This window comes from Trichoderma evansii, assembly GCF_050947405.1.
Source record: "Trichoderma evansii strain SZMC 28006 chromosome Unknown GGI43scaffold_26, whole genome shotgun sequence".
NCBI classification, from domain to species: domain Eukaryota; kingdom Fungi; phylum Ascomycota; class Sordariomycetes; order Hypocreales; family Hypocreaceae; genus Trichoderma; species Trichoderma evansii.
The window spans coordinates 148,799-161,745 of NW_028145180.1; the positions used below are offsets into that span (position 1 = coordinate 148,799).

The 12,947-nt window shown below is 45.3% G+C and overlaps 6 protein-coding genes across 6 annotated transcripts; 2 read left to right on the forward strand and 4 right to left on the reverse strand.

Annotated features, from left to right (window-relative positions):
- Positions 1-91: 91 nt before the first annotated feature.
- On the reverse strand, positions 92-2,297 carry GGI43DRAFT_387611 (uncharacterized protein; the record flags this gene model as incomplete). Its single annotated transcript, XM_083203957.1, has 4 exons — positions 92-753; positions 815-1,204; positions 1,282-1,511; positions 2,215-2,297. The coding sequence occupies 4 exons, from the start codon at positions 2,295-2,297 to the stop codon at positions 92-94; spliced, it is 1,365 nt and encodes a 454-aa protein (XP_083056489.1).
- An 874-nt stretch (positions 2,298-3,171) lies between these two features.
- On the forward strand, positions 3,172-3,991 carry GGI43DRAFT_415803 (uncharacterized protein). Its single transcript, XM_083207195.1, has one exon. The coding sequence runs from the start codon at positions 3,350-3,352 to the stop codon at positions 3,740-3,742; it is 393 nt and encodes a 130-aa protein (XP_083056490.1). The 5' UTR covers positions 3,172-3,349; the 3' UTR covers positions 3,743-3,991.
- A 306-nt stretch (positions 3,992-4,297) lies between these two features.
- GGI43DRAFT_219219 (Cupredoxin) lies at positions 4,298-5,553 on the reverse strand. Its single transcript, XM_083200321.1, has one exon. The coding sequence runs from the start codon at positions 5,084-5,086 to the stop codon at positions 4,520-4,522; it is 567 nt and encodes a 188-aa protein (XP_083056491.1). The 5' UTR covers positions 5,087-5,553; the 3' UTR covers positions 4,298-4,519.
- Positions 5,554-5,818: 265 nt separating this feature from the next.
- On the forward strand, positions 5,819-6,452 carry GGI43DRAFT_219249 (uncharacterized protein). The gene has a single exon (XM_083200323.1). The coding sequence runs from the start codon at positions 5,862-5,864 to the stop codon at positions 6,195-6,197; it is 336 nt and encodes a 111-aa protein (XP_083056492.1). The 5' UTR covers positions 5,819-5,861; the 3' UTR covers positions 6,198-6,452.
- A 423-nt stretch (positions 6,453-6,875) lies between these two features.
- GGI43DRAFT_219226 (HET domain-containing protein) lies at positions 6,876-9,548 on the reverse strand. Its single transcript, XM_083200322.1, has 2 exons — positions 9,313-9,548; positions 6,876-9,178 (listed from the first exon to the last, which is right to left on the reverse strand). Exon 2 carries the CDS (start codon positions 9,171-9,173, stop codon positions 7,113-7,115), a length of 2,061 nt encoding a protein of 686 aa, XP_083056493.1. The 5' UTR covers positions 9,174-9,178; positions 9,313-9,548; the 3' UTR covers positions 6,876-7,112.
- Positions 9,549-10,507: 959 nt separating this feature from the next.
- Positions 10,508-12,111, reverse strand: GGI43DRAFT_425542 (glycoside hydrolase family 18 protein; the record flags this gene model as incomplete). The annotated part of the gene is made up of 4 exons (XM_083208525.1): positions 10,508-10,808; positions 10,894-10,957; positions 11,008-11,456; positions 12,095-12,111. The coding sequence occupies 4 exons, from the start codon at positions 12,109-12,111 to the stop codon at positions 10,508-10,510; spliced, it is 831 nt and encodes a 276-aa protein (XP_083056494.1).
- Positions 12,112-12,947: the final 836 nt, after the last annotated feature.

Genomic DNA, 12,947 nt, shown 5'->3' on the forward strand with positions numbered 1-12,947 from the left:
CTATACTTAAAATATCCATAGATAGTTGTTTTACTACATCTACTACATCTACTACATCATGTAACAGGGCTCTTTTAGAATTTGAGTGTTCTTATTTATCATCAACGGTAACTTGCAAGCGAATGCCGTTTAGATATCTCCCTACTCGCCTCTCTATGCCGTCACCAGCTTCGTCCAGCAGACCCAATACCCCCTTCGTTTTCTCTTCGGCCTCTTCCATGCCTTTCGTCACTTCTTCAATGCCATATTTGAGGTATCTGAATTCCGATTCAATGGTCCCGATACATTCCGTTCTTAAATCGTCCACAGCCCTTTCGACTTCGCGCTCTATATCATCTGCTCGGGAGTCTGCCGCTAAAGTATCCTCAAGCCCTTTCACATGATTAAGAACATCGTTCATTTCACTTTTCAAACGGTTTTCACTAGCTTCGACCACATCGTTCACATGATTTCTTAGACGATCTTCAGTAGATTCGACCACATCCTTCGCATGATTTCTTAAACGATCTTCAGTAGATTCAATCATATTTTTCACATCTTCTCTCAAACGATTTTCTGAAGATTCGATCATACTTTTAAAACGATTTTCCATATCAAGAAGACATTCTACAAGACCTTTCTGGTCGGTAGATCGAATATGAGATTCTCTAGTGGAGGGGCTATGATGCATAGCGGCGCGTTCATAATCAGCGTCAGAGCCTTTGCGCTCGCGTTTGCGTTTACGATAGGACTTGTGTTCACTATCAGACTCATCTGGAACTGAATTAGTTTAAAATCAGATGATGCATCATTCGTGATTCAATAGAGTGCTCACGGTCAAATGGAGGGGGCGCTGATATGTCTTCCGGCAACACTTTATCTCCTTCATCATTGGCTTCCGCAAGGGTTATACCTGCGCTGAAAACATGGCCTCCTATGCCACCATATAATGTTTGGAGGTTGGTACGTCTGTCATCCGTCTCCGGACGATCAGGATTGGCAGCCGAGAATATAGATGCGATCTGAAGTAGATGATCGCACGTTAATCCAGTCATATCAGAATGCTTGAAATGCATTGTGAAACCGTCCATTTCAGATAACGTTTTCATTAAATGCAGTCGAGTAAGAGTTAAATCCTTGCATTCCAAAACACGATCGCTGGGGATAACAAGGCGAGAATGACCCTGATTCATAGAGAAATGAAGCGATGATACATCATCGTTGACTTCCAACGTGATAGCCTGAATGTTCTCAGGGGGTATAAATAAATAGACGGATGCGTATCGCCCGCTTGACTCTCACTGCCTTCGGACTGGGCCTTATTCTTGCCTTTGCCCTTGATCCAAACCCAACAAGTGAGTTTGAAAATGGCTTTGGAGATCAGGGTGTCTATGTCGACTTTGAGAGGTATATTATCAAGTCTCTGTGCTTGGCCGCTGTCATTCTTCCAGGTAATACAAGCCTTGTCACAAGAGGTATGAATCTGTATAGGCTTTTCAAGCTGTTCATCGTTATTACATCCTTCCTCAGAACTATAAAGTGTTAGGTTTTTAGACATCCAAAGGAGAGTCAGGAACCTGATCCGGTCGGTCCATCATGTTAAATGAAGGACAATGCTGTCAGGTGTAGTAAAAAGTCCATCCACTCTGCACCGGATAACAGCCGCCCAGAAAAAGCAAAGGCGGACAGGGACCAACAAGAGAACAGGGTCTCGCAATAATAGCACAAGGCCACTTTCCATCGCCTAACACCTAATTTAATAAGCTATTTCTCTTCATCAGCGGCCTCAAGATCCAAAGATCTTGCCTCCCAAAAGCCATTTCTAGGGAGCATTATCAAGTCAAGCAGGACTGCTATCCACATAGGCACCTGCAACCTAAAGGAGTAGCAAATAAACTATTTAGCTAGCTAATAAGAAAGACAGGCTGTGTCGAATTACGAGCATGAGGTGTAGTAGAAAGTTCATCCGCTCTGCACTAGATAACAGCCGCCTAAAAAAAGCAAAGGCGGACAGGGACCAACAAGAGAACAGGGTCTCGCAATAATAGCACAAGGCCACTTTCCATCGCCCAACACTTAATTTAATAAGCTATTTCTCTTTATCAGCGCCTACAAGATCCAAAGACCTTGCCCCTCCAACACCAGTCTCCAAGGAGCATCATCAAGTCAAGCGGGACTGCTATCCACGTAAGCGCCTGTAACCTAGAGGAGTAACGAATAAACTATTTTACTAACCAGCACGAAGTGACAGGCTGTGTCGAACTGCCGTCGTCTTCTAAGTCAATGTGTCGAGCTTGCGATGCGTTAAAGCTGGCCATGGCGGAGCGTGAATTCAGCTAGTAGTACGCTAGCAAGTAAGTGCACGGAGACTCGAGCTAGACATTATGTACCAGAAAAAGAGTCACGTGCAATCGCTTGTATCGCAGTGAGGAGCGAAGCTTTTAGAGGTGGGTACATGTACCTACTGTAGGCAGTGTCGTGGGGCTATTCTAGAATCACCTGATGTCGCTGCAGAGCTTACATGCTGCATATTAGACTCGGGTCTCAAAGAATGCCAGGCCCAACTGGTATCAGCAGACCTAATTCACGTAAATTTGAACAGATATTTAGGCGAAAGCAAAGTATCTAGAGCTTTCCATGATGTATGGACTGAGACTAATGACAAAGGGGCTACTAGCTGTGACACAAGCAGCTGCTGACGGCAAACAGTAATATAGACGGAAGAAAATGGGTCGCTTTGAAGGAAGCGGCACAATTATGGTGATGGAGACGGAAGGATCGTAGATGCATCTATTCTAGGCACGTCGTCGCCTGCAACCTAAATTGGCAATCCAAGTCTGCTCAGACGCCAAGGTTGAATGTAGCCATGGAAGGGCAGTGGCAGCCTTTCTGGGTCAACGGAGCGCCAAGCCGTCATGATGGGCCGATCAGGGGAAGTATTTTAGTGTGATAATGAAGCATATTGTAACCCTATAACTCTATTTTAACATAATTACACAGCCCAGTATCCAATTATGAACCCCGAAGGAACGCATATAGGATTTGGGTTTCGTTACATTGTTTATTTAGACGAAATCTAGCCCTGTGATGGAGTTTTAGAATGAGACACCATGTGTATACTCGAATCAAAAATAGCAATACAGCCTCGGACAAAGGGCTAGCAGGTTGAGTAACGCTATATTGTGTAAATGTTTTGACAGCCGAGGCGGATCCTGAGATTTGCCTGTGGATAGGTAGGTAGTTACAAAGGAGAGCTGGGTATTTAAAGGGCAGAGTTCGCCTCGTAGTCTACGACAATTATGAACAACAGCATTCGAGTATTGACCCGGAAGCAACATTTCACCAAAGAACAAAGTATTATTCTATCAAAATGCATTTGACAAACGCAATCGCACAAGCCATCCTCTGCCTCTCAGTCACAGTCCTCCCTGTGGCACACGGCGCCATCGCCATCGGCAACCAGATTAGAGAGGGTGGCACTCATTTTAATGTCGCCTGGATTGAAGGGGTGGACCCTTGCGTTGATGATGTCGAAATTGCCCCAGAAAGCGGAAAAGAGTGCAATCGTAACTTCCGTCTCGATGGCACAGATTACTACCTTGTCGGCTGCACCGCCCCCAATACTGGTTATGCTCAAAAGCCGCAGAGACTGCGACGTGTCAAAGACAACTCCCTTTATGGCACATGCTCTCCTGTGTCAAAGAAGGAAATTAATTGCAAGGGATCTACCCACAACGTTGTAAAGCGCTACGTCTGTGGTTAGGCTGCCAAGCAACTTATATCAGCCGACTGTTGGCTATCAAGGAAGCGCGCAATTCGATATCTGCTAGCAGCATGGACCAGATTTTGAGGACTGCCAAGTGTTAGGATACTGGGATATTGGGGCTAGCTGCTGTTATGTACTGTTTTTGTCATGATTTGTCCAGAAGAGATACTTGTAGCTTAGATTTTATATAATGCTGCAATCAAACCACTCTGACATGTTTGTAAGCATGTTTGCGAGTCTCCGTTATAATTGAGGAAATGATGACGTGTATCTCTGGTTCAAGGTTAACGATCATAGTTATGAAGGGGGAGCTACTTCTTCCATACACGCATCCATAGGCTGCTCAATATGGCCTACTTGGATTCTTGTAGACGGGATGGAGTATATCAAATTCTTGAATAATAGACAGTAAGTATGCGACAATCATAATATTAGCGATTAATACAATACATGTATCTAAGATTTACAGTCAAACCTTGATCTAGCTAAAAAATTCCTACTGACTGGTGACGCAGTTGCAACTTTCAGCTCCCACTACAACTTCGCCCCAAAGATTTACAACAGCTGCAATGAAACACAATTACGTAGAAATGAACAATTTTATAGTTTTTGAACCAATATAAATTGAAGAAAGTCTATTCTATTAATTTGCCGTGGTATCTTCGTCGCTACCGTGGTATTTCGCCGCTACCCATTCCGAGTCCAAATTGTGCTCCGCCAGGCTGAGAAAAGGAAATGCTATGCTATGAAAGATGATAAAAAGAAAAGAATCGCTTAGAAACCGCTGAGAGGGTTGGGATTCGCCCTAGTGAACCCTCCATTCTTGCCTCCTTGCACAACTCCCACAGTAGAAACACCAGTGCCAGCAGCAATGACCTTCTGGTTTGAGAGAGTGTTTTGGGAGTTGAAATTTTCGTTGATCACGCCCAACATACCAGTCTGGCAATGATTTCCTTTGGTTTGAGGGCAATAATACCAAATGGGACTGTTATCAACAACGGTGATCTGGTAGACGTTGGGGTTTTGGCCCTCGGAGGTGACAAAGTTGAAACCGGCGAAGAAGCTGGTACCGTCGGCGAGAGGCTTGCAAGGGTGAGCAAAGTCAGATTGAGCGACGGAGTGGTTGGCAGCGGTAAAGTGCCACTCGATAGTGTCGCCGACTTCAGCTACAACGTTCTCGGGATCGAAGTGAAGGCCACCGCGTCCAACAACCACTGAGTGGGTGACTCCGGTCCATCCCGTGCGGCTGACCAAGTTTCCAGTGGTAGCAGTGCCAGCTGGAGCAGCAGAAACGCCGGCAATGACAGCGGTAATGAGAGCAAAGGCCTTGGAAGCGAACATTTTGATGTTTGGTTGAGGGTAGAAGTGTTGAGAGGAGGTTGATATGAGAAGGTAATAGAAGCTGTTGTTTGTTTGCTTGCTATTGCTTGTGATGACGATGATGAGAACGGATATTACAGCGAGATCAGACGTCCTTATATATACAAGCTTTCATACAAAAGTCGGAACTTCATCTTTGAACTAACATAGTGGTGGCTGCAGTAGTACAGCCTCCCGGCCGACAGCCCAACCGAGCAAAGTGCAATATTTCGTAGTCAGTTCTCAACTTTGGCATTATCAAATCCGCCCGCCTCAGCACTAGCTTCGCCATATTCCGAGCCTCCAGTAATGCTAAGAAAATGTGTGATTGGGTAATTTTCACAAATTGCAGTCTTAGTTGACAACCAACTCGTTGGGTCTAAGCCGTCAGCACTATAAGGGCACTAGCTCAAGTCTGCGCCGCCACCGGTTCAAGCCAGTTCCGTATGTAAAAATAAGCTAGCAGATGTCAGCCCCATCAGCTCTGCAGCTTTGGCTCCTAATCATAGCCTATTAATAGGATAGCTTGTGGTTACTAAGAGATCCGGACTCGTGCCTATGAATAGAGCTGCCTACGCTATTGTACATACAATAGGCATTAAATTCATGATTACTATTTAGCAAAGAAGCTTAAGCAGACCAAGCGCATAGTGGCGCCAGGCTTACATGGAAGCTAAGCTACGTGTATTTGCATTTCATGTACCTTTTTGTTTAGTGATGTGGCGCGCTCTTTACAAAGCATTCTATCATTAGACTTATGAGGTTAAAAAATTTGGCTTGGGCAGCAACCCAACTCCGATTAATGGGTAGCACAATTACTCAATTGAATCCTCACGACACGGCCAACAGCGTCATATGCGCAACAAATTCTGCAATTCCTTTGCTTTCAGTGTCTCTTGTTAGCCTCATTTACGTCATGCATTTTTTTGCTTTCAATGTGCCACACTTTATGGTTTGCACATGCATGATTCTTCTGGTTTCCAAAATCCAACGGGCTTGTTTACTTGGGGACGCAGAATGTGTAAGTGCTGACTGGCTGGAGCTTAAAAGTTTCGTTTTGTTTCATGCAAGGGGAACCGACCATAAACGTTGAACCATGCGTTAGAACTTATTTTTTTCCCGCTTTGGGGGCTTAAAAAATCGCTAGTACTACCAAGAAATGCTAGCAACTTGCCCCAGAACAATCGTAATCCGGATAAGCCTTGTGCGGCTACGAAATTACGGAGCAGATGTATCCGAAATACGAAGTATTAGTGCTACCAATTTGCCAAAATCGCTCACAGACAGTGAGACACGATGTCAGGATTCTTGTGCTACAGAGGGATAAAATGTTTGTGGCGAAGGATGAAGGATGAACGCCAGAAAACGCGGACGGAATCTATCGCTCAGCCAAGGCGAAATGCAAAAAAGCCTGACTCTGCGGGGAAGATGCCCTCTTTTCACACCACTTTCACGGAATGGGATCGATTTAGATGACAGTTCTCTTGGAACCAGCGTAATTCTAATACTTGAAAGGCTATTGCGAATAAGGTAATACGCTTATTCTTATCTTAGTCATTAGGAGATGCTCTTTCACCGACTTCTGCAATCGGCACAAAGCTTTGATGATCGTTGCTTTGTCCATTCTGTTAGGAATTCTTACATAGGTAGTACTTCGTATGTATTTGGTATTACTTGATTGCATCGGTACTCACCCGGTCGCCATGGTTCTTCATGTTTTCTCACTATCATCGTTGATTCTGGTAGATTTATAAGCTCACTCGGCTATTGGCCTGTTCAGAGTAGCATGAATCGTCTTTTTATAGCGATGAGAATGATATTGGCGCCTAAATCTTTTCTTTTTAAAGAGGTGATGCATGAGGTGCATCTCTACCTAAAATAAACAGCATTTGAACTGACTGCAGCTGCCATGGCTTGAATGATATTGCCCAGTAGCCAGTAGCCACGTGCGAGACTAATGGCACGACTAGGCTATTAATACATATGCGCTGCATATACTCTTCTGGTATTATACCAAAGTCAGCTGACACCTTTCAGACTGGCTAAGAAATGATTCCAATTCAATGCAGCATTGGTTCACTCCTATTCTCTCGTATCGAGGAGGCTCTTCGCTCGTACGGCGTAACACGAGAAGATTCGCTCTAACAGTCTCAGTTCCTTCTTCGCCTGAATCAGGATCCTCCTCGCTCGAGGTCGTACGTCCGAAGAGCAAGCAAAAAACTTGCGAACCAGAGGAGATGAAATCATTTCCTGGCAAATCTAATCTGTAGTCCGGACTGAATGTGGCGAATTGCCCGCCAATCTGCAATCCATACTCTTCTGTGCTCGTCTCGCCAGTCAGCAGACGAGAAGAACCTGTGTCGTCGCGCAGTGTTTCCAAGGTCCTAGTCCAATCCTGGCCGTGATACATGACTCCAGAAACTACTTGTCCGGCGAGCGACAATGTTCCGCTTACCACGTCGCCCAAGAAGGGATTGCTACCGGAGGCATATTTCACGTCACTTCCCAAAAACTCGATGCCTTCTAGAGAAACCTGCCAACAATCCTTATTTCCATCTGCAGAGGCCCATGACCACGTGGGGATCTGGGGATTGGGTCGCTGGCCACGAGGAGGCTCGGTGAGATACCAGAAAAAGGTGCTTTCAAGCTCTTTTTCCCAAAACCCGCACAGGTACTCGTTGATATCATAGCCTTTTCCCACTGCTGTCGTCTTGGCAATGCCACCTAGAGCTGGTAGCCTATCTGTAGCAACAGTAAGAGGGCGTTTGGCATATTCTTTCATTACCTCAGCCCATGTCTTGTCGCCAGCAGCCCGTTTAAAACACTCTTGAGCACCATGTTGGAGGACATTGTTATTATCAAACCATCCGCACTCACACTTGGTTGCCTCGAGACACTCCCAAACGAGTTCATTTCGAGTGAAGTGAAGCATTCGACGCGAAAGTAGCTGTTCTTGGTAAACCCAACCTCGGGTCAGAGTCGGCCACTCTGTGTTGGGATTTTCGATCATTGCATAGCCGAACCAATCTGACTCGGTACTCAACCAGTTGAAATGAGGCTTCCTACTACGGATAAAGAGGGATTGGCCATCAATCTTGGCAACATCTACCGCTGATTCGTGAGGCGCGCTGTGGTCTCGAAAGAGGCGTTGCCCGACCTTGTCGCACCAGGATGCCGCGACCGTGAGTTCAGCATAAGAATAGATTAATGCCATCAAAGCTGCCTCTTTTTTCCAGTCCTCTTTGTCATCCTGCACAATGCATAAACAGTCGATCCATACATACTCGATTCCTAGTCGACGCAGCACAGAAACAGCATCTTGCATCATCTCAGGTAGACTTGCCATAGGCATGCCATGCTGCTTTCGATCCAGAAAATTAGTTGTTAGGAGACTCTTTGTTGGTGTCTCTTCTGTCCATCTGTGGCTCAAAGTAGCATATGGCACAGTATGCTCTAAATTGTCCACTAGCTCGATGGTGTTACTATTTGCTTGTTTCGTTCCCAAGTAGAGAAGTCGGCTTGGCACAAATGTTGCATCAAAAGCTCGGCATTGATCGTGAGCATTCCGACACTCGGCCAGCCAATCTGCCGCCTGGCTGAGAGATTTATTGTCTCCTGTCGAGCGTGGGAGTTTGTAGCCTCTGCATAGAGCAGCATGCAGACATGGCTCGTCTGCAAACAGTACTGGTTTATTCAACGACGCCTCGCTGCAGCAAATCTCCAAATTCTGCTTCGTGCCATCGGCCTTGGTGATTTCCAACACTGGGCTTCCGGGTGAGTTTACGGTAGGGTTCCATGCGGCTTCTTTAAATCTCGCGATGCCCGAGGTTTCAATTCCCAAGGTTTTAAAGGCTGAAATGAGAGCCGTGCATCGGTCGCATCCACGCTTAGAGGAATTGACTAGATCCGCGGAACTAAACTCGAGATAGTCAGATTCCGCAAATGCGTACTCCCATCGCTCGCCTACGTCCGACGGGAGTGAATGAGCCGTCGGATTGAGCTCGAAGAGACAGACACCGCACCACTTCCGTTCTTCCTTTCGCCCCAGTGATTTGATAAAGTCTAGCATGGTCTCTGATGTTGGTTCGTGAGTATCCAATGAGGTTGAGTTGCAACGACTGAAGCGGGGGTTACCTAAGAGACTTGAGAAAAGAGGAAATAGAGGGGCAGACTTTTTTCTTTAGCTTCAGCTTCTTCTCTTGGCTTACACTTGAGTTTCCGAAATACTGTAGGGTATTTGAAAGTGAGCCTATTGGGCACTATTCCACGTACCCTAGTAGAGATGTTGAAGACAGTTAGAATTTCTGCGGTCGGGGTAAAGTGGTATAGAGTTGAAAGGAGTTTAAACGTCCATGTGCTAAGCCTCACCAAATAGTAAACGCCAGTCTAATCTAGACACCAGACAGGTCTGTGAGGCTACAGGGGTTGTGCTACTGTATGTACTTCGTATTAAACTAGCCCCGGAAAAGAATTGCCTTATAAGTGGGCTATGCAGAAGCTTGAGTGAGAACACGCCGAATTTCTATTTAAGGCTGGTTGGTTAGATGCGCCTATACATGCACATGCTTTTCTTGAGCGACACGCAATGGTCTGTATCTCATGCAGACGAGGTCGAAAATCACACTGTCGAATAGACAACCGAATAATACTGCTGATTCTCCCTTCTTTACTTTGGAATAAGTTCACATTGCTGTAATCTGACCTAAATGTTCCTTATAGAGAGATGTTCAGGGTATGTGAATACTTGCTGACGAGTACGCAACAAATCAAGCGCGTGCTCCACATCACTGAAACGAGCGCTTGGTAACAATATCTCCTATCGGTCGACTATCTTGCAACAAAAATTACCATCGGCGGGTAAATATTTGACAATTTCGGTATGAAGTAAAAATACCCTATGCAAATCTGCTCATGTATTGACACATACCTTCCGGAGCCAACTTTGGTAATTCTCAACCTCTGGCCATGACACAACAGCTGCCGTCTAATTTCTAATAGATATGGATATTGCCCGCCCGACCTTTGTGTATGTACTTCAACTGACCAAGCAGGAACTGTGCCACAAAGGGATGGGCGCAATGGCTGACTTCCTGCCGGCGAACCTGACCCTCATCTGGGGCTTGCCAGTATTGCTGAAGCACTGGATGTGGCAAGGTTATTCATACACTCACTTATGTATTTCGTGAAGCTACTAAAAACGAGCATGGATGTACTTGAACGAGCTCTCGACAGGTAAATTAACCGATAGAAGTGTGATATAGATTAGTTACCATCTCAATCGTACAAGCAAGTCTGTATATACAATCGACATTCTTTTATACATGTACTTTGATATCTAAATATAATACAATATTCCATCACTCGCTCGTTGTGATGTACACTAGAATCTATTAGATTGCAAATTTATAGACCGGGGGCAATCCTCTGTTGAAAGTTGCCGTTTTTAACTGCTAGTTGGGCTTCCCAAAGCATGGCACCTCCGTAGTTGGAAAGGTTCATATTCTTTATATCTTGAATAGCACCCAATAGCGTATCAGCATCGGCAAAGCCCTGATCACCATCAGCATCACTGGCTAAAGCACCGATATAGAGCTTGGCGCTGCCAATGCCGCTGCTCCAAGTCTGAACGGAGCTTAAGAAATCAGATTGTGCAATGTTGCAATCGCCGTTGTTGTAAAACTGGACCCAGACAAAGTCCAATTCACTGCAAACATCTTGAGGCTGCGAGGCATCGGGGAATGGGCATTGAGGATGCCGCAGTTAAGAAATAAGTTTTGCTCGTGTCTGACTGGAAGTTGGACTTGAAACGCTTTACCATAGCCAGGTAACCTGTGGGATTACCAGATTCATTGTCTGCATAGAGTTAGTCACATTGACCGGATTATTTCAATAATGTTGCTTACCCAAGTCGAAGCCATCAAGCTTGACATCTCCAAAGGGACGTAGCTCTTGGTTATCAGTGCCACCACCAAACAGACTCCAGAGCGTATCAGCAATTTTCTCTCCGTCAGAGTCTGATTGAAGAGTGACATCGGCGCCAGCGCCACCAAGTCTGAGAAGGACCAGCTTCCCGGCCGACTGGCACTGCTTGATAGCATCTACAAGGCTGCTGCCATCCTTGAGACCAGTGGCACCAGCGCTTTGTTGAGCTTGGGATGGGCCATCCAGCCCGCTGAGACTGAGCTGAGGAAAGCCTCCCGCAGCAAAATACGTATCGAGGAAAGCAAGATTCACAATGCCATAAGAGTTGTCTGAGCACACGTCACTGAGAGTCGTGGTATCGTCTTCAGCACCCCAGTACACGGACAATTCGGGACCGGAGGGTTGGGCACTAGAAAGTGCAGCCAAAAGGCTGGTTATGGCGACGGCGTTGCGAAAAAAACATGTTGAAATATATACACAAAAGTGTAAAACGAAGCAATTATATATACAATTTAAAAATGCTTTCAAAGAGCGTCAAGTGAAAAGAGTGAAGTATGCACTAAGGCAGTTGAACAAGACAATGGCACAATATGAAAATAATTGATGGTATTAGTACGATATTTTATATAAATTTCGTCGAGCTTGTCTCATCTCAGCATCGGAGCTCATCTTTGGACGACTTAACGTTACTCGGCAGGTGCCATTCAAATTATCAGACTCTTTCAACTTTCTCATGATAATGAGAGGGTCGCAATGCAGATCTTGAGATGCCCCTACGAGACGGATGTTACATGCATAGCAGTTTGAGACGACGATCTTTGCTAGTATGAGCATGAAACTTACGCTAAAAGGCAGCCGCTCTTTCTGAATGAAACGCAAAATAATCTTGTCGCACTCATAACACGAGCTATTCATCTGTAGAGAGCAAAATGATTAGATTAGCCATGTGAATGAATTCGGTCCTACAGCCGGTCCTGAGCAACGATCACGGAAAAACTACACAAAGTCGAGAATAGGTGCCACTCTGGCTGATCTTGGTTCCTGTACTATACTCCACCTATGCCTTACGATGAAAGATAGTACATGATCGATTTCGTATTTTCTGGCTGCGTGGTAAGCTGTAAGCACAGACTCTACTATTTCCTAGAATTAGTATTTCGACATCTCCTACACCAAAAAATGAAACTGTAAGACTGTCGCAGCTGAATCACGAACTGCCCTCGATTCCGGGCCCACCTTCAATTGGCGGAATTGTTACAACGCCAGTTGCCTAATTAGGAAGGTAGCGCCCCGGGCAGAAAAGGTCCCGCAGTTAGAATCTGTGACGTGCCAGACACAAGAATCAGCTGGGTCTCAAATTTCATCAAAGCGCTCAGCTTACGCCTAATAAAAAGAAGCTTACAAAAATGGTTCGTACTGGCGTTTAATATGTTTGTGGCTTGTAAGAGATCTGCATCGGGAGCCCCTGAAGCCAGTATGTCGCCCAGCTACTATCGGCCCAGCTGAAGGAGCAAGACGCTGGAAGCTGGATAGGCTGGTTTTTCTTCTAAATATTTAAGCTTACCCATCATGTTTTATCTATAGCGCTTACGGCAGCGGTAATTAATCTATGCCATGGCTAGTTTTGTCGCTCAATCTGTGTATTTTGCTTCGCATCCTGGCGCCTTCTTCAAACAGCTGACTGCGCTATCCGAATTAGAAGATAGGTACGCCTACCAATTTGTTATTTTCCGAATTCAGAAGTACAGACAAAATTCTCCAACAGCTGCTATTCAATTGTGTTATACGATTAATTAGCATTTTTGAAGCAGTGAGATCAAACACTTATTTGGCAGATAGTACATGTAATTACCTAAGCCTTGCAATTGGCTCCATGAATAGTCCAATTTTCTACCGAGACACAAATTTTTGGTTGTATAGA

Excerpts from the sequence above, each read along its gene's own strand:
- GGI43DRAFT_415803 (XM_083207195.1), top strand. The coding sequence starts at position 3,350 with ATGCATTTGACAAACGCAATCGCACAAGCCATCCTCTGCCTCTCAGTC.
- GGI43DRAFT_219219 (XM_083200321.1), bottom strand. The coding sequence starts at position 5,086 with ATGTTCGCTTCCAAGGCCTTTGCTCTCATTACCGCTGTCATTGCCGGC.
- GGI43DRAFT_219249 (XM_083200323.1), top strand. The coding sequence starts at position 5,862 with ATGAGGTTAAAAAATTTGGCTTGGGCAGCAACCCAACTCCGATTAATG.
- GGI43DRAFT_219226 (XM_083200322.1), bottom strand. The coding sequence starts at position 9,173 with ATGCTAGACTTTATCAAATCACTGGGGCGAAAGGAAGAACGGAAGTGG.